General features: G+C 40.4%; 1 protein-coding gene across 1 annotated transcript in view; it reads left to right on the top strand.

The window, feature by feature from the left end:
- RNF175 (ring finger protein 175) overlaps positions 1-25,522 on the top strand; it is a 62,198-nt gene that overhangs the window by 32,198 nt on the left and 4,478 nt on the right. Inside the window, 4 exon segments of the mRNA XM_012535759.3 lie at positions 6,024-6,131; positions 10,465-10,588; positions 14,968-15,098; positions 18,333-18,434. Of these exon segments, the coding sequence (XP_012391213.2) occupies positions 6,024-6,131; positions 10,465-10,588; positions 14,968-15,098; positions 18,333-18,434 (465 nt within the window).

Raw genomic sequence — 25,522 nt, 5'->3', positions numbered from 1 at the left:
GATAGTTTTGGAAGTCCTAGCCACAGCAATCAGAGGAGTAAAAGAAATAAAAGGAATCTAAATTTGAAAGGAAGAGGTAAAACTGTCACTGTTTGCAGATGACATGATACTATACATAGAAAATCCTAAAGATGTCACCAGAAAAATACTAGAGCTCATTAATGAATTTGGTAAAGTTGCAGGATATAAAATTAATACAAAGAAATCTGTTGCATTTCTATACACTAACAATGAACTATCAGATATAGAAATTAAGGAAACAATCGCACTTATCATAGTATCAAAAAGAATAAAATACCTAGGAATAACCTACCTAAGGAGGTAAAAGACCTGTAGTCAGAAAATTGTAAGACACTGATAAGAGAAATTGAAGATGACACAAAAAGAGAGATATACTGGGCTTATGGATTGGAAGAATTAATATTGTTTAAATATCCATACTACCCAAGGCAATCTACAGATTCAATGCAATCCCTATTAAAATACCAATGGCATTTTTCACAAACAGTCCTAGAATTTGTATGGAATCACAAAAGACCCCAAATGGCCAAAACAATCTTGAGAAAGAAGAACTGAGCTGGAGGTATCACACTCCCTGATTTCAAACCATACTACAAAGCTATAGTAATCAAAACAGTATGGTACTGGCACAGAAACAGACACTTAGATCAGTGGAACAGAATAGAGAGTCCAGAAATAAACCCATGCTAATATGGTCAATTAATCTACAATAAAGGAGGCAAGAATATACAACGGCGAAAAGACAGTCTCTTCAGTAAATGGCACTGGGAAAACTGAACAGCTACATGTAAAAGAATGAAACTAGACCATTTTCTTACACTATATACAAAAATAAACTCAAAATGGATTGAGGGTTTAAATGTAAGACCTGAAACCATAAAAATCCTAGAAGAAAACATAGGCAGTATGCTCTTTGACATCAGTTTTTGCAATGTTTTTTTGATCTGTCTCCTCAGGCAAGGACAACAAAAGCAAAAATAAACAAATGGGACCACATCAAACTAAAAAGCTTTTGCACAGCAATGGAAACTATTAACAAAAATGAAAGGTAACCTACTGCATGGGAGAAGATATTTGCAAATGATATGTTCAATAAGGGGTTAATCTCCAAATATATAAAGAACTCATACAACTCTATCAAAAACCAACAATCCATTTTAAAAGTGGGCTAAGGACATGAATAGACATTTTTCCAAAGAAGACATACAGATGGCCAACAGGCACATGAAAAGATGCTCAACATCAATCATCAGGGAAATGCAAATCAAAACCATAATGAGATATTATCTCACACATGTCAAATGGCTATTAACAAAAAGACAAGAAGTAATAAGTGTTGGCAAGAATGTGAAGAAAAGGGAACCCTTGTGCACTGTGGGTGGGACTGTAAACTGGTGGAGCCACTATGGAAAACAGTATGGAGGTTCTTTAAAAAAATGTTTAAATACAATTACCTTACCACCCAGCAATTCCTCTTTTGGGTATTTAACCAAAGAAAACAAAAACACTAATTTAAAAACATGTGTGCTCCCCCATGTTCATGGCAGCATTTACAATAGCCAATATATGGAAGCAGCCTAGGTGTCCGTCAATAGCTGAATGGATAAAGAAGATAGGGTATATACCCACGATGGAATATTACTCAGCCATTGAAATTATCGAAGTTTGCATTTTGATTGGACAACATGGATGGACCTAGAGGGTGTTATACTAAGTTTAAAAGTCAGACAAAGACAAATACCATATATTACTTATATGTGGAATGTAAAAACAAACAAACAAATGAAAAAACATAACCAAACAGAGTCATAGATACAGAGAACAAACTAGTGGTTGCCACAGGGGAAGGCAGTGGAGGAATGGGTGAAATAGGTGAAAGGAATTAAGAAGTACAAACTTTGGGACTTCCCTGGTGGGCCAGTGGTAAAGAATCCATCTTACAATGCAGGGGACGCAGGTTTGATCCCTGGTTGGGGAACTAAGATCCCACATACCTCGAGGCAACTAAGCCTGCATGCCACAACTACAGATCCCACACACCCTGGAGCCTGCGCGTCACAACTAGAGAAGAGGAAAACCTGCTCGCCACTAGAGAGAAGCCCACGTACCACAATGAAGAGGGCTTGCACTTCAACAAAAGATCCTGCATGCCTCAATGAAGATTCCATGTGCCACAGCTACGTCCCGAGGCAGCCAAAATTAAAAATAAATTAAATAATTTTTTTAAAAAAGAAGTACAAATTTCACATTATAAAGTAAGTAAGTTACAAGAATGCAATGTACAGGCATACCTTTTGCGTCGGGTTCCAGACCACTGCAATAAAGTGAATTTCACAATAGAGTGAGTCACACAAGTTTTCTGGTTCCCCAGTGCACATAAAAGTTTACACTATATATGCTTACACTATACTGTAGCCTATTAAGTGTGCGATAGAAATATATTCAAAAAAACGATGTACATACCTTAATTTTTAAATATGTATTGCTAAAATGTGCTAACCATCATCTGAGCCTTCAGCAAGTTGTACTCTTGTTGCTGGCGGAGGGTCTTGCCTCCATGTTGGTGGCTGCTGACTGATCAGGGTGGTGGCCACTGAAGGCTGGGGCTGCTGTGGCTATTTCTTAAAATAAGACAGCGAAGTCTGCCTCATCGATTGACTCTTTCATGGACGATTTCTCTGCAGCATGTGGTGCTGTTTGATAGCATTTTACCCACATAGAACTTCTCTCAAAATTGGAGTCAGTCCTCTCACACCCTGCTGCTGCTTCATCAACTGAGTTTATGTAATATTCCAAATCCTTTGTTGTCATTTGAACAGTCTTCACAGCATCTTCACCAGGAGAAGATTCCATCTAAAGAAACCACTTTCTTTGCTCATCCACATGAAGCAATTCCTCGTTTATTCAAATTTTATCAGGAGATTGCAGCAATTTGGTCGCATCTTCAAGTTCCACATCGAATTCTAGTTCTCTTGCTATCTCCACCACCTCTGCAGTTCCTTCTTCCACTGAAGTCTTGAACTCCTCAAAGTCATCCATGAGGGTTGGAATCAGCTTCTTCCAAACTCCTGTCAATGCTGATATTTTTACCTGTTCCCATGAATCACAAGTATTCTTAATGGCATTTAGAATGGTGAATACTTTCCAGAAAGTTTTTTATTTACTTTGCCCAGATCCATCAGAGGAATCACTATTTATGACAGCTATAGCCTTATGAAATGTACTTATTAAAAGATAAGAATTGAAAATTGAAATTGGTCCTTGATTCATGGGCTGCAGAATGGATATTGTATTAGTAGGCATAAAAGCATTAATCTCATTGTCCATCTCTATCAGAACTCTTGAGTGACCAGGTGCCTTGTCAATGAGCAGTCATATTTTGAATCTTTTTTTCTGAGGAGTACTAAGTATTCAGTAAACCTTGTTGCAATCAGATGTGCTGCCATGTAGGCTTTGTTGTTCCATTTATAGAGCAGAGGCAGAATAGACTGAGCATAACTCTTCAGGGTCCTAGGATTTTCAGAATGGTAGATGAGCATTGTCTTCGACTTAAAGTCACCAGCTACATTAAACCCTAACAAGAGTGTCAGCCTGTCCTTTGAAGCTTTGAAGCCAGGCATTGACTTCTCTTCTCTAGCTGTGAAAGTCCTAGAAGGCATCTTCCAATAGAAAGCTGTTTTGTCCACATTGAAAATCCGTTGTTTAGTGCAGCCACCGTCATTAATTATCTTAGCTAGATCTTCTGGATAACTTGCTGCAGCTTCCTGGTGCAACAGCACTTGCTGCTTCACCTTGCACTTTTGTGTTACAGAGCTAGCGTCTTTCTTTAAATCTTATGAACCAACCTCTGCTAGCTTCAAACTTTTCTTCTGCAGCTTCTTCACCTCTCTCAGACTTCGGGGAATTGAAGGGAGTTAGGGCCTTGCTCTGGATTAGGCTTTGGCTTAAGAGAATGTAGTGGCTGGTTTGATCCTCTATCCAGACCAATAAAACTTTCTCTACATCAGCAATAAGGCTGTTTCACTTTCATTTCTGTGTTCACTGGAGCAGCACTTTTAAATTCCTTCAAGTACTTTTCCTTTGCATCCACAATTTGGCTCGCTGTTTGGTGCAAGAGGCCTAGCTCTCAGCCTGCTTCTGCTTTGACATGCCTGCCTCACTATGCTTAATCATTTCTAGCTTCTGATTTAAAGTGAGAGACACGCAACTCTTCCTTTCACTTCAGCACTGAGGCCATTGTAGGGTTATTAATTGGCCTGATTTCAATATTGTTGTGTCCCAGGGAACAGGGAGGCCTGAGAAGAGGGAGAGAGATGGGGGAATGACCAGTTGATGGAACAGTCAGAACACACTGTGTTTATCAATTAAGTTTGCCATCTTACATGGGTGTGGTTTGTGGTGCCCCAAAACAATGACAATAGTAACATCAAAGATCACTGATCACAGGTCATCATAACAAATATAATAATAATAAAGTTTGAAATCTTGCAAGAACTACCAAAATGGGACACAGAGACAAAAAGTGAGCAAATGCTGTTGGAAAAAATGGCACATATAGACTTGCTCGACAAAGGGTTGACACAAGCCTTCAATTTGTAAAAACAAACAAACAAAAAAAACCCCGCAGTATCTGCAAAGTGCAATAAAGCGAGGTCTGCCTGTATAGTTGATAATATAGTAATAACTTTGTATTGTGATAGATGGTAACCAGACTCATGGTGGTGATCATTTTGTAATGCATAAAAATGTCAACTCACTATGTTGTACACCTGAAACTAATAAAATATCATAAGTCAACTATACTTCAATAAAAATTTTAAAAATAACGCTGAAACATTGCATCAGTAATACCATAGAACATAAGCATTTGGTGCAATGTCTCCAACAGGGAGGAAGTTGGGGAAGGTGAGAGTTGGGGACAGGGCTCCAGGGGTCAGAGGTAAAAGGGGGGGCCAGGTCTTTTGAGGGAGACTCTGAATGAAGTTTGGGGTGAAATGCAGGAGAGGGGCTTCAAGAGGATGAGGAGGGAAAGGGCTGAGGGCGAACAGGGCCCCCTGCCATTGTTCACCCTTGTGTGCAATGTGCCAGCACCCCCTATCTTCTCTGGGCACCAAGCCTGGGGCCCCCAGCCCTCCTCCTTCCACCCTCTCTTCTTGTTCCAGTGGGAAGAGTCCTTGTACCACAGTGTCCCAGGAATGGAGCTGTGCCTCCATCCTCTTTCCACATTCTCTCAGGCACAAAGCAGCCGTGTGGCCTTTCTGTAGTTTTTCTAAGGGCTTTTACTGCCTGGAACGAGGGAAATGAACAGGGTACACAGCTCCTTCTAGATCATCTCCACTCTTGCCCTCATTCTCTATACTCTTCCTTCTCCACTTGGACCCTGTGGGAAGAGGGAAAGGCCTTAGAAGTCATCATGGTGAGTGTGGGACACACAAAGGACCCATCCACATAAAAGAAAAAACAAGTCTGAAGCACTCTTGCTCCAGGACTGGGGAGTGGGGTGCTGTTTGAGTGGAGAGGCGATGGGGTGAGGGCTGGTGATGCCTGCCCTGGGACTGGGGCAGCAGGAGGGAAGAGAAACTCCCAGGGGTCTCCCCTCTAGACTTCTCTTCCCATCTTTTGCTTGCCTCCAAAGTACTCCTGCCAAAACCACTCTAAGCTAACCTAGGGCCAAATGAGAAAAGGAGGAGAGGAAGGTAGGCAGGGTCCCATATAGAATAACCAGTCCTGAAGGCCATTTTTACATGAGGAACATAAATAAGTCACAATGAATTTACATATGCATATACACAGAAACACATGTGCATGATAGTACTGTTTATATACTGCTTGTTGATAGTGTATTAAAACTCGAGATAATTACGGGGTTTAGCTGATATAATATACTCATGTTCTGTATATTGCATAATGAATAGTATTTTAGAAACTAAAAATTGACTTATAACAATGTTCTAAAAAGGTAAAATATTTTATAGTACATCGTGTTTTATGCTTCTCCACAGATTGGTCTACAAATGGTTTCTTCTCATCCAAAAAGTCAGCTGTACATTTGGTGCTGTGGGTTATTTGGCTATCATGTTTACAATGTGTGGATTCAATTTATTTTTCAAGTAAGTATCTCCAATTAAGACATTCATATCTCCAAGCACTTGCTTATAACATTCACCTGGTCGAGTTCTCTGTCTCTGGAAGCCACGTTTGGCCCTACACTTTTCCATGCACACGTTGTTTATAGGCCTATCATTGGTATCGTAGATATCACTGGGGAAAACCAGGAGAAAAGGAAGAGAAAACCCACAGATTTAAAAGTTTTGCAAAAATTATAAGCTTTAAAGAGAATCTATACGTGGTCTATAAGTTTAAAAGATCACCATTAAAAGCACGCTGACAGGGCTTCCCTGGTTGCGCAGTGGTTAAGAACCCACCTGCCAATGCAGGGGACATGGGTTCGAGCCCTGGTTCGGGAAGATCCCACATGCCGCGGAGCAACTAAGCCTGTGCGCCACAACTACAGAGCCTCCACTCTAGAGACCGTGAGCCACAACTACTGAAGCCTGCACGCCTAGAGCCCCTGCTCTGCAGCAAGAGAAGCCACCCAATGAGAAGCCCACGCACTGCAATCAAGAGTAGCCCCCGATCACCGCAACTAGAGAAAAGCCCGCGCGCAGCAACAAAGACCCAATGCAGCCAAATAAATAAATAAATTTAAACAAACAAACAAAAAAGTAGGCTGACATTTATGGTAAAGTAGTTCTTACTGAACTACAAATTTCCCTTCCACAAAATTCTGAAGTGTCATTTCCTTCTATAGATCTTCTTCCTTAAAACCTCTAGAAGTATGCTATCCAATACAGTAGCCACTAGCCTATGTAGCTACGGAGCACTTAAATTATGACATAAGAGGTGCTGTAAGTCTAAAATACACATTGGATTTCAAAGACAGCATAAGAAAATAATTCTTCTATCGATTATATGCTGAGATGATAGTACTCTGGATGTATTGGTGAAATTATTTCATGTGTTTCTTTTTACCTTTTTAGTGTGGCTACAAGAAAACTTTTAATTTTGTCCAATCTATATTTCCACTGGACAGCACTGCTCTAGAATTTTGTTTCTGGTATCCATGAAATCCCTTTTGCTGGGAGCAGTTAGGAAAAGAGGAAACTGAGTACTGAAACTTTCACTGAAAGAGAGGTGAAGAGATAAAAAAACAAGAAAGTCTAAGGAGAAATAAAGGAAATTGGGATAATAATATCTATGACTCAGAACCATGCTCCCATTGCGAAGATGGTTGCTGAGATGTGCTATGGGTGAGGGTCTCACAGGCAGAGCTGAGGCTGTGTAATCAACCTATGTCCTAGAAAGGGAATGTAAGACATACTGCACAGCCATGGAAAACATGTCAAATGAAAAATTTCCTGGAAGATCTGTCACATCAAAGTTACTCTAAATCTCTAGGACCTTAACAGAAATTCAGAGGTAGAGGCCAGCAACTCTTAACTCATAAAATAAGGAAGACAGGGCTTCCCTGGTGGCGCAGTGGTTAAGAATCCACCTGCCAATGTAGGTGACAAGGGTTCGAGCCCTGGTCCAGGAAGATCCCACATGCCGTGGAGCAACTAAGCCTGTGCACCACAACTACTGAGCCTGTGCTCTAGAGCCCGCGAGCCACAACTACTGAGCCCACATGCCACAACTACTGAAGCCTGCACACCTAAAGCCTATGTTCTGCAACAAGAGAAGCCACCGCAATGAGAAGCCCGTGCGCCGCAACGAAGAGTAGCCCCAGCTCGCTGCAACTAGAGAAAGCCCGCGTGCAGCAATGAAGACCCAACACAGCCAAAAATAAAATAAATTTTAAAAACTACTTTAAAAAAATAATAATAATAAATAAATAAAATAAGGAAGACAATCAGATGGAGAGCCAGCCCTGGGAAGAAGGGCTCTTCCTATGGCAACATAGCAATCTGATTTTATAAGTATTTCATGAAACTTTCTGAGCGGGAATTCCTACCATTCTCTAGCAGGAAAGGGATAGAAAATAACTGTACAGATCTATTATTATTAGTTTAAGCTATAGAAAGACACGGATTTATTTTTTCAGCATACTGTCTGTATTACTTTAATGAATGTAAAAGTATTCATAAGGACTTTTATGAAGTTACTTGGGAATAGAGTTGCCCCAAGATTATTATCCATATAATTTTAAGATCCTTAACCAGGAATTCTCCTATAGTGAGGCATTCAAAGAATCTAACCCTTCAGATGGGAAGGAACGATTTTTTTCACTACTAATTTTTCTTGAGCATTATGGTATTAAGATTCTTTTCTGTGGAACCACGAGTTCATTGCTACACTTTTTATCAATTAGATTATTAATACGTGCTCCCCTGGGTATGGAGGGAAAGTCATCTTCATTCTTTCTCACTGCCCCAATTCTCAAATATTGAAAGGATGAAACCACCCGCTGTGTTGGAATTCCCGGTTCGCATTACCAAAAGATGGCTGCCCTCTAGGTCTACACAGCTCTCTGCCTTTACCATTTCCTCCTCAAATTAAGAGTACAAAAACTGCCAGAAGAAGGTTCCAGAGACAGATTTCCCAACGCCTCTCCTCTCTCCACTTCTTCCCAACTCAGTCAGACTCACCTACATCCATTGCTAGTATTTGAGACTGTTTACAGAGATAGCACATCAAAAGTGCAATGATTTAAGATCCAGACATTACATTAGAAGCTAATCATTTACTTTCTTTTTGAATTTTTTTTAATACAGCAGGTTCTTATTAGTTATCTATTTTATATGTATTAGTATATATAGGTCAATTCCAATCTCCCAATTCATCCCACCACCACCAATCCCCCCCACCCCCGCTTTCCCCCCTTGGTGTCCATACGTTTGTTCTCTACATCTGTGTCTCTATTTCTGCCTTGCAAAACTGTTCATCTGAACCATTTTTCTAGATTCCACATATGTGCATTAATGTACAATATTTGTTTTTCTCTTTCTGACTTACTTCACTCTGTATGACAGTCTCTAGGTCCATCCACATCTCTACAAATGACCCAATGGAATATTACTTATGGCTGAGTAATATTCCATTGTATATATGTAACATATCTTCTTTATCCATTCTTCTGTCAATGGGCATTTAGGTTGCTTCTATGACCTGGCTATTGTAAAGAGTGTTGCAATGAACATTTGGGTGCATGTGTCTTTTTAAATTATGGTTTTCTCTGGGTATATGCCCAGTAGTGGGATTGCTGGGTCATATGGTAGTCCTATTTTCAGTTTTTTAAGGAACCTCCAAACTGTTCTCCATAGTGGCTGTATCAATTTACATTCCCACCAACAGTGCGTGAGGGTTCCCTTTTCTCCACACCCTCTCCAGCATTTGTTGTTTGTAGATTTTCTGATGATGCCCATTCTAACTGGTGTGAGGTGATATAATCATTTACTTTTTAAAGAAACATTTACCTTTAAAAAAGAAATAGGGGTTGTCATAGAGAATCCTAGTGCATTTGAAATACGATCCAACTTGCAAAAAGATTTTTTTTATTAACACATGGCAACCACGGCATAGCAGCAAAGGGCATCAAAATTTGCGCTTGATTCCTGGTTTCATTTTGTACCAATTGTCATGTTAAGCAAATCACTTTTTCTAAGTCTCCGTTTTTTCAAAGGTAAATTGGGGATAATAATATCTATCTCAAATATTTTTAGGAAAGATAAAGTATTTGAAAGCATTCTGTAAAATCTAAGTTTGATAGCAGGGATTCTCAACCCTAGCTGCTGCCCCAACCTCACCCCAGGCCACTTAAATTAGAGCCCCTGAAAGTGGGCTCGTGTATCAGTATATGTTTAAATCTCCCCCAGGTGATTCCAATCTACAATTAGGGCTGAGAATCATTGGACTATTAAAGAGGTTCCTAATGTTAGTGGACCACTGCAATCACCTGGTGTCTGGAGAGCCTCCAAAAATATTGCTGCCCAGGCCCCACCCCCAGAAAGCCTGATGTAATTGGCCCAGGGTGCAGCCTGGGGATGGAGGTTTTTACAAGCTGCCCAGGTTTTTCTACACGCAGCCAAGCTTGAGAACTGCTGGTTAGAGTTGGCTTGTCTCAGCACTGCAGTCCTAAGAAGCCTTTAAACATTCTCAATAATGACTTTGTCCACTTAGCCCTGAGTAGTAAAATTTGAATGGAATTGAGAGAATTTTAAATTCTTTCATTAAAAAAAAATTAAACAAATAAGTGGGGGGAAATACCACGAAGGCTCTGTTAGATACCATGGCAGGAAATACTGGGTTAGCCAAAAAGTTCATTTGGGGTTTTTGACCAATCCAAATGAACTTTTTGGCCAACCCAATACTTTCCAAGCTGCAGCCCTCACCCATCCCCACAAATGCCACATCCTTACATCCCTTCACTGTTGTTCTCAATAGAATCAAGGCTAGAGATTCCATGGATTTTGGCATCATGCCCTCGTTCTATGGCCTCTACTATGGGGTAATGAGGATAGACTTTGCAGAGATCTGCTCAGTTTACATGGCTTCTACTATAGGGGAAGCGCTGCTTTCATTCTTTGAAATCATTTATGGTACATGGAAAAATGGTCTCATCTTACACATTTGCATCCATTTTCAAAAATAGATAAGTCTTTTTTGGTTCTGTCAGCCCAACTGCTCCCTGGATTCTCCTGGCATCAGATTATCTGAAAGTAACCATGTCTAGCATACTCCAATTGCCAACATATAAAGGATTAGTAAAAAATCAGCAATAACAAAAACACTTGATCTCTGCTAATGCAAATAAAAGTCATATTTTATGCACATAAAACACTTTAGAATCAACCAATGCCTCATCATAAAGATATGATGTTATCATTATCATTATACAGCAGTTACCATTATACAGCATTTGAAGAAGTAGAAGACAAAAAAAGTGTGCTAAATGTATTCTAACTGTAATATTCTTCCCTGGAATTTAAAAAAATCCCTAGTAGTTTTTTTTTTAACTCTCTTAAAATTAAAACTCAGAATGGACATACTTTCTGGTTAGATGGATTCCAGATTCAGATATTAGGAGTATCCATCTGTGTCTAACACATGCACATCTCTTAAAAACTTGCATACCAAGGGCTCCAGGGAAGACCCAGTGGTTTCAGAAATTCCACATCTCTGCCCTCTACCAGTCTTTTGGTACACAGCCAGATGTAAAATGGAAAAACCAGTGTGAGTGGCAAGAGAAGAGTGAACTTCTGGACTGTTGTTCTCCCTCTCTTTATGGGACAGGACTGAGTAAACAAGACCTTGACTTCACCCCCCATCTCTGTAGGCTCCATCTTACTCTTTTCCTAGAGCCTGGAATCCAATTTCTATAGTGAAATTCTGGAATTGCCCTGCCGTGTGTAATCTCTGAGACAACTGCCTTTCTTATAAGGTTTAAGGTGAACACAGGAGGGAGCATTTTTGCTCCTACTTCCTCCAACAAAAACCAGAGCCATCCCCCCTCTAAAAAATTCCCAAACTTCTTGTGCTTGTTTAGGGACAGGAGAGGAAGAAAAGAGTTGTATGTCCTCTGTTCGCCAGTGAACCAGGAAGAAGAGACTTAACCTGGCAAGACAACCAAGTCTTTAAGCACCAACATCCTGGAGATTTCTCACCTGGCCCCACCCCACCAGTCTTCAACATCTTGTCATCTCCTGTCATCCTCTTTCCAACCACCAGAGACATAAAAACCCCTGCCTCGAGCCATTGGCACAGCCATCTGTGACTTAAACTGATGGTGTGTGTGTGTGTGTGTGTGTGTGTGTGTGTGTGCGCGCGTGCGTGCGTGCACACTTGTGCCAGAGGTAAAGAGGAAGCAAAGGATGAGCACTCTCCATTCTCACCCCAGCGCCCAAGCCCCACACTAATTGTCAGACTCTGGGAGTGGAGCCAGTGCATCTGCTTTGTTTTAAAAGCTCCCTAGGAAAAGGAATGAGCTATTAAGCCATGCCAAACTTGGATGAATTGTAAATATATATTGCTAAGTGAAAGAAGCCAGCCTGAAAAGGCTACATACTACACGACTCCACTTCTATGACAATTTGAAAAAGGTACAGCTATGGAGACGCTAAAGAGATCTGTGGTTGCCAGGGGGTTAGGGAGGGAGCAGGGTTGAATGTGTGAAGCACAGGTTATTTGTTAGGGTGGTGAAGTTATTCTGTGTGATACTCTAATGGTGAATACATGACACTATGCATTTGTCAAAATCAACAGTATTTTATAGTGGAAAGGGTAAACCTTAATGCATGCAAATCTTAAGAAATCATTTAGGATGTCAGGGAATGCCAGGATAGAATGTAGACTGTGACAAAAGAGTTCAACTGTATTACAAATGTATGAAATAACCTCACTGAAGGGGGTGGGGGGAAAGTGCTGACCTAAGTCACTTTGAAATGAGTGGAGATCTAAGATTAAAAGCAAAAGGAAATACACATAAGCACTGTATGCTAGTTCATAAAGTAGTTTCCTTCAGGGCTATGGGTTAACTATTTTGATACCACTATACAGGTCTGGAATTGGACTACCAAGTAAATGGAAGACCGATTGTGGGAGCTACATTTCTTACTCTCAGAAGCTTACATACAAGCAAGGAGAAAAGGCTAGAATTATCTATGTAGTAATGGATGAGTCAAAGACATCAATCTGAACTCATGTTTAGCTTAATGTATCTTAATGTAGATGATACATATAGAAATATTTATAGATATGTGTATACACATGGGTTAGTATATACAGACATATTTCCTTGCTCTGTCAGCTACGAAGCCCTAGAAGAAATGACACCTCAGTAGCATTGAGCACACCGAGTACCCAGATCTTGGTTTCTAATACCATTCTATAATAAGGGGAAGCAGTGCTTCTTGGAAAAATGACTGACTCTGATCTTGGCAGGGAATATACAATATGAGCCTGGAGTATCTTGTAGTGTCAGAAAGTAAGGAAGTGCTCAAAAAAAACCCCACACAAGAAAAACCCCACAATGATGGGGATATGTCAAAGAGACACAGAAGCCAACTGAAAGAGAGCCCAATGGCCAAAGCTGAAACAATTTGAGCAACACAATGGTAGGTAGTAGTAGTAGTAATAGTATTGGGTTATAACTCAAAGTATAGAATAAATATCCATGAGTCCATAGTGACATAAATAAATGATTGGATAGATAAATAAATTAAATAAATAAATAAATAGAGGAGAATAGACAAATCTCCTATGCAGAAGAATTCCACATAATTTATGTAGATACTCCACCCTTAAGAAGCTTGTGTGGTTAAATGCTATGTGTCAACTTGACTAGGCTCTGGCGTCCAGTTGTTTGATCAAACACCAGTCTACGTGTTGCTTTGAATGTATTTTGTAGATATGATTAACTTTAAGGGAAAGAAAATACACTTGAAAATATGGATGGGTCTTAGCTAATCAGTCGAAGGCCTTAAGGGCAAAAACTGAAGTTTCCCTGAGAAGAAGGAATACTGCCTTAAGTCTGAAATAACTCTTTGCAGAGTTTACAGCCTGCTAGCCTGCCCTCCAGGTTTCAGACTTCCCAGCCCCGAGTCTTTAAAATGAGTCTCTCTCTCCCTCTCCCTCCCTCCCTCCCTCTCTCTCTCTCTCTTTCTCTCTCTCTCCACACACACACACACTCATGCATATCCTATCAGTTCCATTTCTCTGGAGAACGCTGACTAACACAGAGGTGGAGCATAACTTATAACTTCCCACTCCTTAAGTGTGGGCTGCTCATGGTGATGATGACTTCCTTCCAAAGAGTACAGTATAAAAGGAAGTAAAAGAACGAGTAGCTTTATAGTGGAGAAATTTGACAACCACTACCTCAAGCTAGGTGATCTAGGTCAACATCAACAGGGACGTCATGTTGACGGCATGTACCCTTGCTACGGTGTGGTAGGAATGGCACTTCACCTCTGTTATCTTCCTCCCTAAAACCATAACCCCAGCGGAACCAAGAGAAGAAACATCAGCTAAATTCCAAGTGAAGGACATTCTACAAAATACCTGCCTCCAAAACTCTCAAAGTCAGAAGGAAACCAAAGTCTGAGAAACTGCCAAAGCCGAGAGGAGCCCAAGGAGACACGATAATTAATGGTATTCTAGGTGGGGTTTTGAAACAAAATAAGGACATTAAGGGAAAACCAAGTAATCTGAATAAACTATACACTTTATTTCATAATAAGGTATCAATGTTGGCTCATTAATTGTGACAAATGTACCATACTGATGTAAGATGTCACTGATAGGGGAAACTTGGTATGGGAACTCTGTACTATCTTCGTATCTTTAAGTTTAAAGCTATTATAAAATACATATTTTATTTTTAAAGGAGCTTCTGAGACATTCTAATGTGCTGCTGATGTTGAGAATCACTCCTCATCCGCAGCCCTGGGGAGACGCAGTGTCTTAAATTAGGGTTCCAGATGCATTGCCTTCTAATGGGATTAGTCTGTGTGCTCCGTATAATCACTTGGGATTATATTAAAATTTTAATTATATTAAAATTAATTAAAAGATACATAGATGCCTGGGTTTACTCCAGATCTATGAATCAGAGTCTCCAGGAAAATAAAGGGAAGGGTCAGGCTCTGGGTGAACTTAAAAAGCTTCCCGTGTGAGTCTGCACTTACAGCTCTGGATAAAAACTCTTCCTCTCAAAGGATTCCTTGGTGGGGAGGTTAGGTAGTTACAATTAGCGATGTGCTTTGGGTCCATTTGGGGTGCCGTGGGGTTTTGCCTAGAAACCTTTACCCCACAGTAGCATTGTCCCTATGGGAAAAAGTGTTTCAAGTTCTAAACCACCAGAGAAACAGTAAAGACTATGTTCCCAAGCCTGGCAGTGGCTTCCCCGTGTTCCGAGAATAGTGTTGCTCTGTGCCTTTCCCCCAACAGTTCTATAGAGTCAGTGGGATGCCCACCAGGAGCTCGTCAGACGACATCGGGGCCGCCTGTGGGCAGATCACTGTGGTGCTCAATGAAGAAGGACTCACTGAAAACACCTACCAGCTTTCGTGCAAGCGTGTGTATCCTTTCCATGGGAGACCCTTTGGTCTTTATCAAGCCAGTGCCAGGAGGCAGTTTTCAGATAATCTGTGTCAGGCATGGGAGATAGCCAGTCAGCGAAGACTGTCTCATCACTTCCCTCCTCCTTCCTTTTCTCCCCTTAACCCCACCCTCTGCCTTGCTTAACGCTCATTCCCAAACCCCAAGCCTTTATCCTCCCATCCATCTTCTTTTTGAGACTTTCTGGCAATCCCTGCTGAATAATGAACTGCTCTTAATTAGCAGGAGGTGAACCTCCTCCTCCAGTAATTTCTTTTTCAAAAAGGAATCTTCATGCCACACAGACAGGAGGGCTGCAGCATCTGTGCAGAGGCTGGCTGGGAAAGCTGGTGAAGCTATAAGCAAACAGGTAGCCAAGAAGGACGAGAGAGAAAGGGTTGGGGAGTGAAAAACAGAGCGAAGTTTCAGGTGCAGGGAGGAACTCAGGACTCTCCAGGTGGAGCCCGTGTCTGAGTCTCACAGGAACAAGAACGACAAAGCGGTGTTCTTTGCCTGGAAATAATCCTTAGGAACCTGCTTGTGTCAACAGTGGTGATGGGGGAAGCCAAGTATCAGCTTTGGTCTTGAAAAGAGGATAAGGTCACAGGCAGCAGGACACTTTAAGTTACACAAGGAGGGACCAAAACGTGAGCACCCAATTCTTGGACTATTTGGTTCCTCTGCCTATGGGCTGTACCCCAAATTGCTATCTACTGGCTGAGGAATCTTTAGGTATTAGGGACCAGACCAGCCTGGGCCTGGAAACCAGCATCCTCTGGGACTCCAGTAACCGTGAGGAAGATCTCCACTGTGCTGAAAGATACTGAGGTCAAGAACCCAGCAGCCTGCCCTGCCTGAGCAAGTAACTCTGGATACCAGAGTTGTGTTTGCGTTGGCCAACAATCAGTATTTTAATTCTTTTCTTAAGAGAGGGAAGAGAAGGCATCATTTATCTTTATTTTATAGTACAATATCAATTTTATAATATTGCTATGCACTCAGTCGGTTCAAAGCTCTGGCATTATGAGGTGGTTAAACCATCTGTCTTTTGCCTCTGAAGCCCACCTAACTCAATCAGTAATGCCCTAGATGTGCAGCACTCATGATTTGATTCTGTTTAATCTGGACAGATTCCATTTATTCAATCCTGAGAGTCAAAAACTGGACCAGGGCTTCCCTGGTGGCGCAGTGGTTGAGAGTCCACCTGCCGATGCAGGGAACACAGGTTCGTGCCCAGGTCTGGGAGGATCCCACATGCCGTGGAGCGGCTGGGCCCGTGAGCCATGGCCGCTGAGCCTGCGCGTCCGGAGCCTGTGCTCCGCAACGGGAGAGGCCACAACAGTGAGAGGCCCGCGTACCGCAAAACTAAACTGGACCAAATGCATCTGAAATGTATTATTCCAACATTTAAGTTTTAACATTTTAAGGTGAGAAACACAAAGATACCCCATGTGGAAGTCTATGTGGTTTCTCAGTGTGATACCTTTCCCAAAAAACTATCATTCTTAGTAGAAATTTTCCAAGTCTGGTCCTAGTTTTAAATATGAATTACTTTTCAAATGTTGGAACAGAGCCCCTTCTGCCATTTGCAAGTGGAAGTATTTTTCTCTCTCTTCACCTTTAAAAGCCCTTAGGGATTGTTGTACACGTGTGCATATGTAATCGAAAATGTAGTCACCTTTAAATTTGCTTTGCAGGGAGTATTATTAAAGGCCCATTTTAGCATGAGTCATATTAACAAGGAGTGGGCAAACCGGAATCATATTAACAAGGGGGCAGGAATCTGAGTCTTGCTCTGCGGCAATTCTGCCAGTGTGGAAGCTTTGCAGATGAGATTTTGAAGATGAGAGAATATTAAAGAGGAGATGGACATTTCGATGATCGTTCGATGACCCCGGAACTCCATACTTATGTGGAAGATGGGGCTGTACTCCAGCCCTTTTGAATGAAGAGCTGTATGGGTTTTGACTCAGAATCTTTGTTATAATACACTGTATGTTAACCCAAGCATGTTGCAAAAGTGACCCCAACGCCAAGAACGTAAAAGAGTGGGAACGCTTAGTTGCACACAGATCTAAAATTGAGGAATCATCTACATGTCCTTGACTTGCCTCCGCCTTCATATCCTCCGTTAGAGAGGGAACATCATTTTTGTTCACACAGGTGTGTAGCAGGCCAGACAGAACATCGTGTGATCTTGATCCAGAAAGCCACACTGGGATCAACGACTGTAGAAATAAATCAACATGATGGATCTCATTATAGTTAATCATTTTACCCAAATCTATAAGCTGTGGAACCTGGGGGAAATACATTTGCAAAAGTAATCAGTTTTGAATGATTCATTCAAATACTTGTTCAATAAATAGGCACTTAGGCACTGCTTAATGTGCTGAGCACAGAGATGAATGAGTCATGGTCCCACAGGTAACATATTGCCCGGAGAGACATGTAAATACACAGAAAGTCATGACACAGAGTGACTTGTGCTCTGTTAAGACTCCGTCCCTGGTGCTGCAGAAAAACATACAGTTCACTGGCAACTTTGGGGCCAAAGGGTCAAACTTTCTGGACAAGGGGTTGTATACAACTGAATCTGTAAATGCCTAGAGTTTTAGATGTTCATTATAGGTTTATATTCTATTAAAAATAACTGGCCCCTTATCAGTAATAAAAAGTTGAGAAAAAACTTATGAAGCTAACAGAAATATTTGTACATATTCTTGACCAAAGATAATTTAAATTTGTCTAGTGCCTAAGACAAGTCTTGTTACATACATAGTAGGTAGTGAGTAGGTGCACAAAGAGCTGAATGGAGAGATGCTACGGTAAACACAGAAAAATGCATGATAAGCGAGACAGAGAAATACAATGATATGTTTACATAAGACATTTCTGTAAAAAAGCATGTCCACATTCTTTATGTAACTTAATCACAAGAATCAAGTGAGGTAAGAACACATAAGGCCAAGAAGATCAGTAAATTCCTCAGGGTCATAAGCTATTGCAGCTCTGACTCCAGGCTCCTCTGGGACTTGGTGGTTCCCTTGTCCTGCAGAATCTCCCTAAGAGAGTGATGGACACAACTGAGTCATAACCGAGAGCAATTCCCACCTCCACCACTCCGCCCTACAGGTGGAGTCACTTCTATTACATCATCATGAAGCAGACCTTGCCCTTTAATATCCAGAAGCTTCCCTAAAAAGATCCCTAAGCTTTCATGAATTCTGCATCCGAGGTTGGTGTATTGTTGGTAAAAAGCAGACGTGCCCTTACAGCAAAGAGAAGGTCGATTTGAAGAGGATGATCAATAACCTGTATCCTTTTTTATAAAGTTATGAAATATTATCTCAAATTTTTTTCTGGTGATGTATTCTTTAAACGTTCCTTATCTTCATTATAGGTACAGCAGAAAACGTTCTGTTCTCCCTAACCACCTTTTTCACAACAATTTTCTGGTTTCTTTTCTCCCCTGTGCCTACATTACCATTCTAGTTAGGAAGTTAAATGCCAAAAAAGATACATTGTACTCTTTATATTCCACATATTCCACTATTAGGGCTTTAGTGGAAATGTGATGGGACATTGCAAAAGATAGGTGAATATATGGAAGGATAAGATAGGTAGGTAGGTAGGTAGGTAGATAGATAGACAGACAGACAGACAGACAGATAGATAGATAGATAGATAGATAGATAGATAGATAGATAGATAGATAGATAGATAGATAGATAGATAGGTATAGATAGGCAAACAGATAGAGAGATGATAGGTAACAGGTGGATGGGACAAGTGGGTGGGGAGACAAATAGATTAGAATTGAGGGCTTCCCTGGTGGCGCAGTGGTTGAGAGTCTGCCTGCCGATTCAGGGGACACGGTTTCGTGCCCCTGTCCGGGAGGATCCCACGTGCCGCGGAGCGGCTGGGCCGGTGAGCCATGGCCGCTGAGCCTGCGCGTCCGGAGCCTGTGCTCCGCAACGGGAGAGGCCACAACAGTGAGAGGCACGCATACCGCAAAAAAAAAAAAAAAAAAAAAAAAAAAGATTTGAAATTGTAAAAGCCCCAAATGTGAGCTAGAATAGAAAAGTATTTTGAAGGTGTACCAAATTGTTTTATTTCCAGACATGAGTAGGGGTTTTTCCCCCTGAATTTTGGCTTTTTTAATTCCTTGCTACAGCTCATCTTTTCTTAGGCTAACCTAAGTAATAATAATATTGAAAGGAGTGAAGACCTACTACAGAGTTGCTCGACAAATGGCAGCAAAAGGATTTTTATAGACAGCAGGGATCCCCAACTGAATAAACCCAAATCTCCTTAAGGTCACAGGAAGGGAATGTCCCCACCCAGAGCTGACTACAAAGACTTAGCCCTCAACCCCTCACTGGCCCAAGACCATAGTGTATATCTTCCAGGGGCGTAAATGGAACTAAAACATATCCCCCCTTAAGCAGAAGAGCACTGAAGGGATGGTTTCCGCCTGCCAAGTACTCGCTCTTCTCCTAAGTGACAGCCTTACTGTTCCTTCTGAGTTCCAGTCACCTGCATTCACAGTGCTAAAGGAGACCCCCACCCTGCTCCCTGCCCCGCCGACTCTTCAAACCCTAAGTGTTTAGTTTGAACTGGCAGCGCTGGCAGCAACGCCCCCATCTCTGGGGACTGCAAACCAAGGAAGGACTTGCAAGCAGGGCAGTGGAGGAGGCAGCGTGCGTGGGCCCCTGGATCTCGGAGCCACACGCCAACAACAGAGAGCACCCCCTGCGGCCACCAGCTCCCTTCCCAGACCTGGCCTTCCTCGCAGAGTCCGTGCGAGGCACGCACAGGCAAGGCTGAAGGCCTGTCATGTGCCTTCCTCTCCTCCACTCATGCTAACACGAGTCCAGAACAGCTTTTGGTTAATAACTTACTTATGAAACTGCAGTACATAAATCTTTGTTATAAAATTGGCGATATGATCATAAATGTCACCTTAACAATCATTTAAATAACAAAGGACAATTGGTTTCTCTGAGAGAAAGAAATGGTCTTGAGAGAAGAAACTTTTGAATACTACATGTACTCTTTTATTTTTCCCTATGAGATACAGAACTTTATTTCTGAATGTAACATCCTAACAACAATCGTCATTCTTCTAAGGCGGCTAAAGAAATACATGTACTCTTTATTGAGACTCAGTGTAAGATAAAAGCTACATGTGACAAATCTGCCTTTCTGTGTGGAACATTGCTAACAGAGATAGAAGGTATTAATTAAGTTCCCTTAGTACAATTTATCAAAGATACCAGGATAACATACGTATTATCTATGAACTAATGTTTTTCTTTGAGATATGCAATGAGTTCTCTCTGATGAGCTGAAGGCAGGAGAGCCCAGAGCTGTTTTTGCTCACTACGGTAGTTCCCATTATTCTTCGTTTTCCACTGTAACCATTCCCCCCTTTCCTCTTTTTTTTAGTAAGTGACCCTTGCCTTTTATTCTTGTTTGGGATTATGATATTTGGGGAATTTAACGTGGATGGATTCGATTTATTTTTGGAAATTGGGTGTAGTGTAAATAACAATGACTATTTCTGCTACATGGCTGTAGGTAGAGCAACCTACTTAACTGAGATTCATCTCGGAGCGCACACACTTTTTTTTTTTTTTTAACATCTTTATTGGAGTATAACTGCTTTACAATGGTGTGTTACTTTCTGCTTTATAACAAAGTGAATCAGTTATACATATACATATATCCCTATATCTCTTCCCTCTTGCGTCTCCCTCCCTCCCACCCTCCCTATCCCACCCCTCTAGGTGGTTACAAAGCACCGAGCTGATCTCCCTGTGCTATGCGGCTGCTTCCCACCAGCTATCTATTTTACGTTTGGTAGGGTATATATGTGCATGCCACTCTCTCACTTTGTCCCAGCTTACCCTTCCCCCTCCCCATATCCTCAAGTCCATTCTCTAGTAGGTCTGCATCTTTATTCCCATCTTGCCCCTACGTTCTTCATGACCATTTTTTGGTTTGTTTTTTAGATTCCATATATATATGTTAGCATACAGTACTTGTTTTCCTCTTTCTAACTTACTTCACTCTGTATGACAGACTCTAGGTCCATCCACCTCACTACAAATAACTCAATTTCCTTTCCTTTTATGGAGGAGTAACATTCCATTGTATATATGTGCCACATCTTCTTTATCCATTCACCTCTTGATGGACACTTAGGTTGCTTCAATATCTTGGCTATTGTAAATAGAGCTGCAATGAACATTGCGGTACATGACTCTTTTTGAATTATGGTTTTCTCAGGGTATATGCCCAGTAGTGGGATTGCTGGGTCGTGCAGTAGTTCTATTTTTAATTTTCTAAGGAACCTCCATACTGTTCTCCATAGTGGCTGTATCAATTTACATTCCCACCAACAGTGCAAGAGGGTTCCCTTTTCTCCACAACCTCTCCAGCATTTCTTGTTTGTAGATTTTTTGATGATGGCCATTCTGACTGGTGTGCGGTGATACCTCATTGAAGTTTTGATTTGTATTTCTCGAATAATTAGTGATCTTGAGCATTCTTTCATGTGTTTGTTGGCAATCTGTACATCTTCTTTGGAGAAATGTCTATTTAGGTCTTCTGTCCATTTTTGGATTGGGTTGTTTGTTTTTTTGATATTGAGCTGCATGAGCTGCTTGTAAATTTTGGAGATTAATCCTTCATCAGTTGCTTCATTTGCAAATATTTTCTCCCATTCTGAGGGTTTTTTTTTTTTTTTTTTTGTCTTGTTTATGGTTTCCTTTGCTGCGCCGAAGCTTTTAAGTTGCATTAGGTTCCATTTATTTATTTTTGTTTTCATTTCTCCAGGAGATGGGTCAAAAAGGATCTTGCTGTGATTTATGTCATAGAGTGTTCTACCTATGTTTTCCTCTACCAGTTTTATAGTGTCTGCTCTTACATTTCGGTCTTTAATCCATTTTGAGTTTATTTTTGTGTATGGTGTTAGGAAGTGTTCTAATTTCATTCTTTTACATGTAGCTGTCCAGTTTTCCCAACATCGCTTATTGAATACGCTGTCTTTTCTCCATTGTATATTCTTGCTTCCTTTATGAAAGATAAGATGATCATATGTGCGTGGGTTTATCTCTGGGCCTTCTATCCTGTTCCATTGATCTATATTTTGGTTTTTGTGCCAGTACCATACTGTCTTGATTACTGTAGCTTTGTAGTATAGTCTGAAGTCCAAGAGCCTGATTCCTCCACCTCCGTTTTTCGTTCTCAAGATTTCTTTGGCTATTCAGGGTCTTTTGTGTTTCCATACAAATTGTGAAATTTTTTGTTCTAGTTCTGTGAAAAATGCCAGTGGAAATTTGATAGGGATTGCATTGAATCTGTAGATTGCTTTGGGTAGTATAGTCATTTTCACAATGTTGATTCTTCCAATCCAAGAACATGGTATGTCTCTCCATCTATTTGTATCATCTTTAATTTCTTTCATCAGTGTCTTATAGTTTTCTGCATACAGGTCTTTTCTCTCCTTAGGTAGGTTTATTCCTAGGTATTTTATACTTTTGTTGCAGTGGTAAATGGGAGTGTTTCCTTAAATTCTCTTTCAGATTTCTTATCATTAGTATATAAGAATGCAAGAGATTTCTGTGCATTAATTTTGTAAACTGCTACTTTACCAAATTCATTGTTTAGCGCTAGTAGTTTTCTGGTAGCATCTTTAGGATTCTCTATGTATAGTATCATGTCATCTGCAAACAGTGACAGCTTTACTTCTCCTTTTCCAATTTGGATTTCTTTTTCTTCTCTGATTGATGTGGCTAAAACTTCCAAAACTATGTTGAATAATAGTGGTGAGAGTGGGCAAACTTGTCTTGCTCCAGATCCTAGTGGAAATGGTTTCAGTTTTTCACCATTGAGGACGATATTGGTAGTGGGTTTGTCATATGTGGCCTTTATTTTGTTGAGGAAAGTTTCCTCTATGCCTACTTTCTGGAGGGTTTTTTAATCATAAATCGGTTTTGAATTTTGTCAAAAGCTTTCTCTGCATCTATTGAGATGATCATATGGCTTTTCTCCTGAAATTTGTTAATATTGTGTAGCACATTGATATTGAAGAATGCTTGCATTCCTGGGATAAACCCCACTTGATCATAATGTATGATCCTTTTAGTGTGCTGTTGGATTCTGTTTGCTAGTGTTTTGTTGAGGATTTTTGTATCTATTTTCATCAGTGATGTTGGCCTGTAGTTTTCTTTCTTTGTGACATCTTTGTCTGCTTTCGGTATCAGAGTGATAGTGGCCTCGTAGAATGAGTTTGGGAGTGTTCCTCCCTCTGCTCTATTTTGGAAGAGTTTGATAAGGATAGGTGTTAGCTCTTCTCTAAGCGTTTGATAGAATTCGCCTGTGAAGCCATCTGGTCTGGGCTTTTGTTTGTTGGAAGATTTTTAATTTCAATTTCAGTGCTTGTGATTGGTCTGTTCATATTTTCTATTTCTTCCTGGTTCAGTCTCAGAAGGTTGTGCATTTCTAAGAATTGGTCTATTTCTTCCAGGTTATCCATTTTATTGGCATAGAGTTGCTTGTAGTAATCTCTCGTGATCCTTTGTATTTCTGCAGTGTCAGTTGTTACTTCTCCTTTTTCATTTCTAATTCTATTGATTTGACTCATCTCCCTTTTTTTCTTGATAAGTGTGGCTAATTGTTTATCAATTTTGTTTATCTTCTCAAAGAACCAGCTTTTAGTTTTATCAATCTTTGCTCTCGTTTCCTTCATTTCTTTTTCATTTATTTCTGATCTGATCTTTATGATTTCTTTCCTTCTGCTAACTTTGGGGGTTTTTTGTTCTTCTTTCTCTAATTGCTTTAGGTTCAAGGTTAGGTTGTTTTTTTGAGATGTTTCGTGTTTCTTAGGTTGGCTTGTATAGCTATACACTTCCCTCTTAGAACTGCTTTTGCTGCATCCCATAGCTTTTGGGTCGTTTTGTTTTCATTGTCATTTGTTTCTAGGTATTTTTTCCTTTCCTCTTTGATTTCTTCAGTGATCTCTTGGTTATTGAGTAGTGTGTTGTTTAGCCTCCATGTGTTTGTATTTCTTACAGATTTTTTCCTGTAATTGATATCTAGTCTCATACCACTGTGGTTGGAAAAGATACTTGATACAATTTCAATTTTCTTAAATTTACCAAGGCTTGACTTGTGACCCAACATATGACCTATCCTGGAGAATGTTCCATGAGCACTTGAGAAGAATGTGTATTCTGTTGTTTTTGGATGGAATGTCCTATAAATATCAATTAAGTCCATCTTATTTAATGTATCATTTAAAGCTTGTGTTTCCTTTTTTATTTTCATTTTGGATGATATGTCCATTGGTGAAAGTGGGGTGTTAAAGTCCCCTACTATGATTGTGTTACTGTCGATTTCCCCTTTTATGGCTGTTAGTATTTGCCTTATGTATTGAGGTGCTCCTATGTTGGGTGCATAAATATTTACAATTGTTATATCTTCTTCTTGGATCGATCCCTTGATCATTATGTAGTGTCCTTCTTTGTCTCTTCTAATAGTCTTTGTTTAAAGTCTATTTTGTCTGATATGAGAATTGCTATTCCAGCTTTCTTTTGCTTTCCATTTGCATGGAATATCTTTTTCCATCCCCACACTTTTAGTCTGTATGTGTCCCTAGGTCTGTAGTGGGTCTCTTGTAGACAGCATATATAAGGGTCTTGTTTTTGTATCCATTCAGCCAGCCTGTGTCTTTTGGTGGGAGCATTTAAGCCATTTACATTTAAGGTAATTATCGATATGTATGTTCCTATTCCCATTTTCTTAATTGTTTTGGGTTTGTTATTGTAGGTCTTTTCCTTCTCTTGTGTTTCCTGCCTAGAGAAGTTCCTTTAGCATTTGTTGTAAAGCTAGTTTGGTGGTGCTGAATTCTCTTAGCTTTTGCTTGTCTGTAAATCATTTAATTTCCATCAAATCTGAATGAGATCCTTGATGGTTAGAGTAATCTTGGTTGTAGGTTTTTCTCCTTCATCACTTTAAGTATGCTCTGCCACTCCCTTCTGGCTTGCAGAGTTTCTGCTGAAAAATCAGCTGTTAACCTTATGGGGGTTCCCTTATGTGTTATTGTTGTGTTTCCCTTTCTGTTTTTAATATTTCTTCTTTGTATTTAATTTTTGATAGTTTGATTAATATGTATCTTGGTGTGTTTCTCCTTGGATTTATCCTGTATGGGACTCTCTGTGCTTCCTGGACTTGATTAACTATTTCCTTTCCCATGTTAGGGAAGTTTTCAACTATAATCTCTTCAAATGTTTTCTCAGTCCCTTTGTTTTTCTCTTCTCCTCTGGGACCCCTATAAATCGAATGTTCCCTTGTTTAATGTTGTCCCAGAGTTCTCTGAGCCTGTCCTCAGTTCTTT

The sequence above is a fragment of the Orcinus orca genome, chromosome 4, assembly GCF_937001465.1.
Source record: "Orcinus orca chromosome 4, mOrcOrc1.1, whole genome shotgun sequence".
In the NCBI taxonomy this organism is placed as follows: Eukaryota; Metazoa; Chordata; class Mammalia; order Artiodactyla; family Delphinidae; genus Orcinus; species Orcinus orca.
This window is presented reverse-complemented; position numbering and strand designations above follow the sequence as displayed.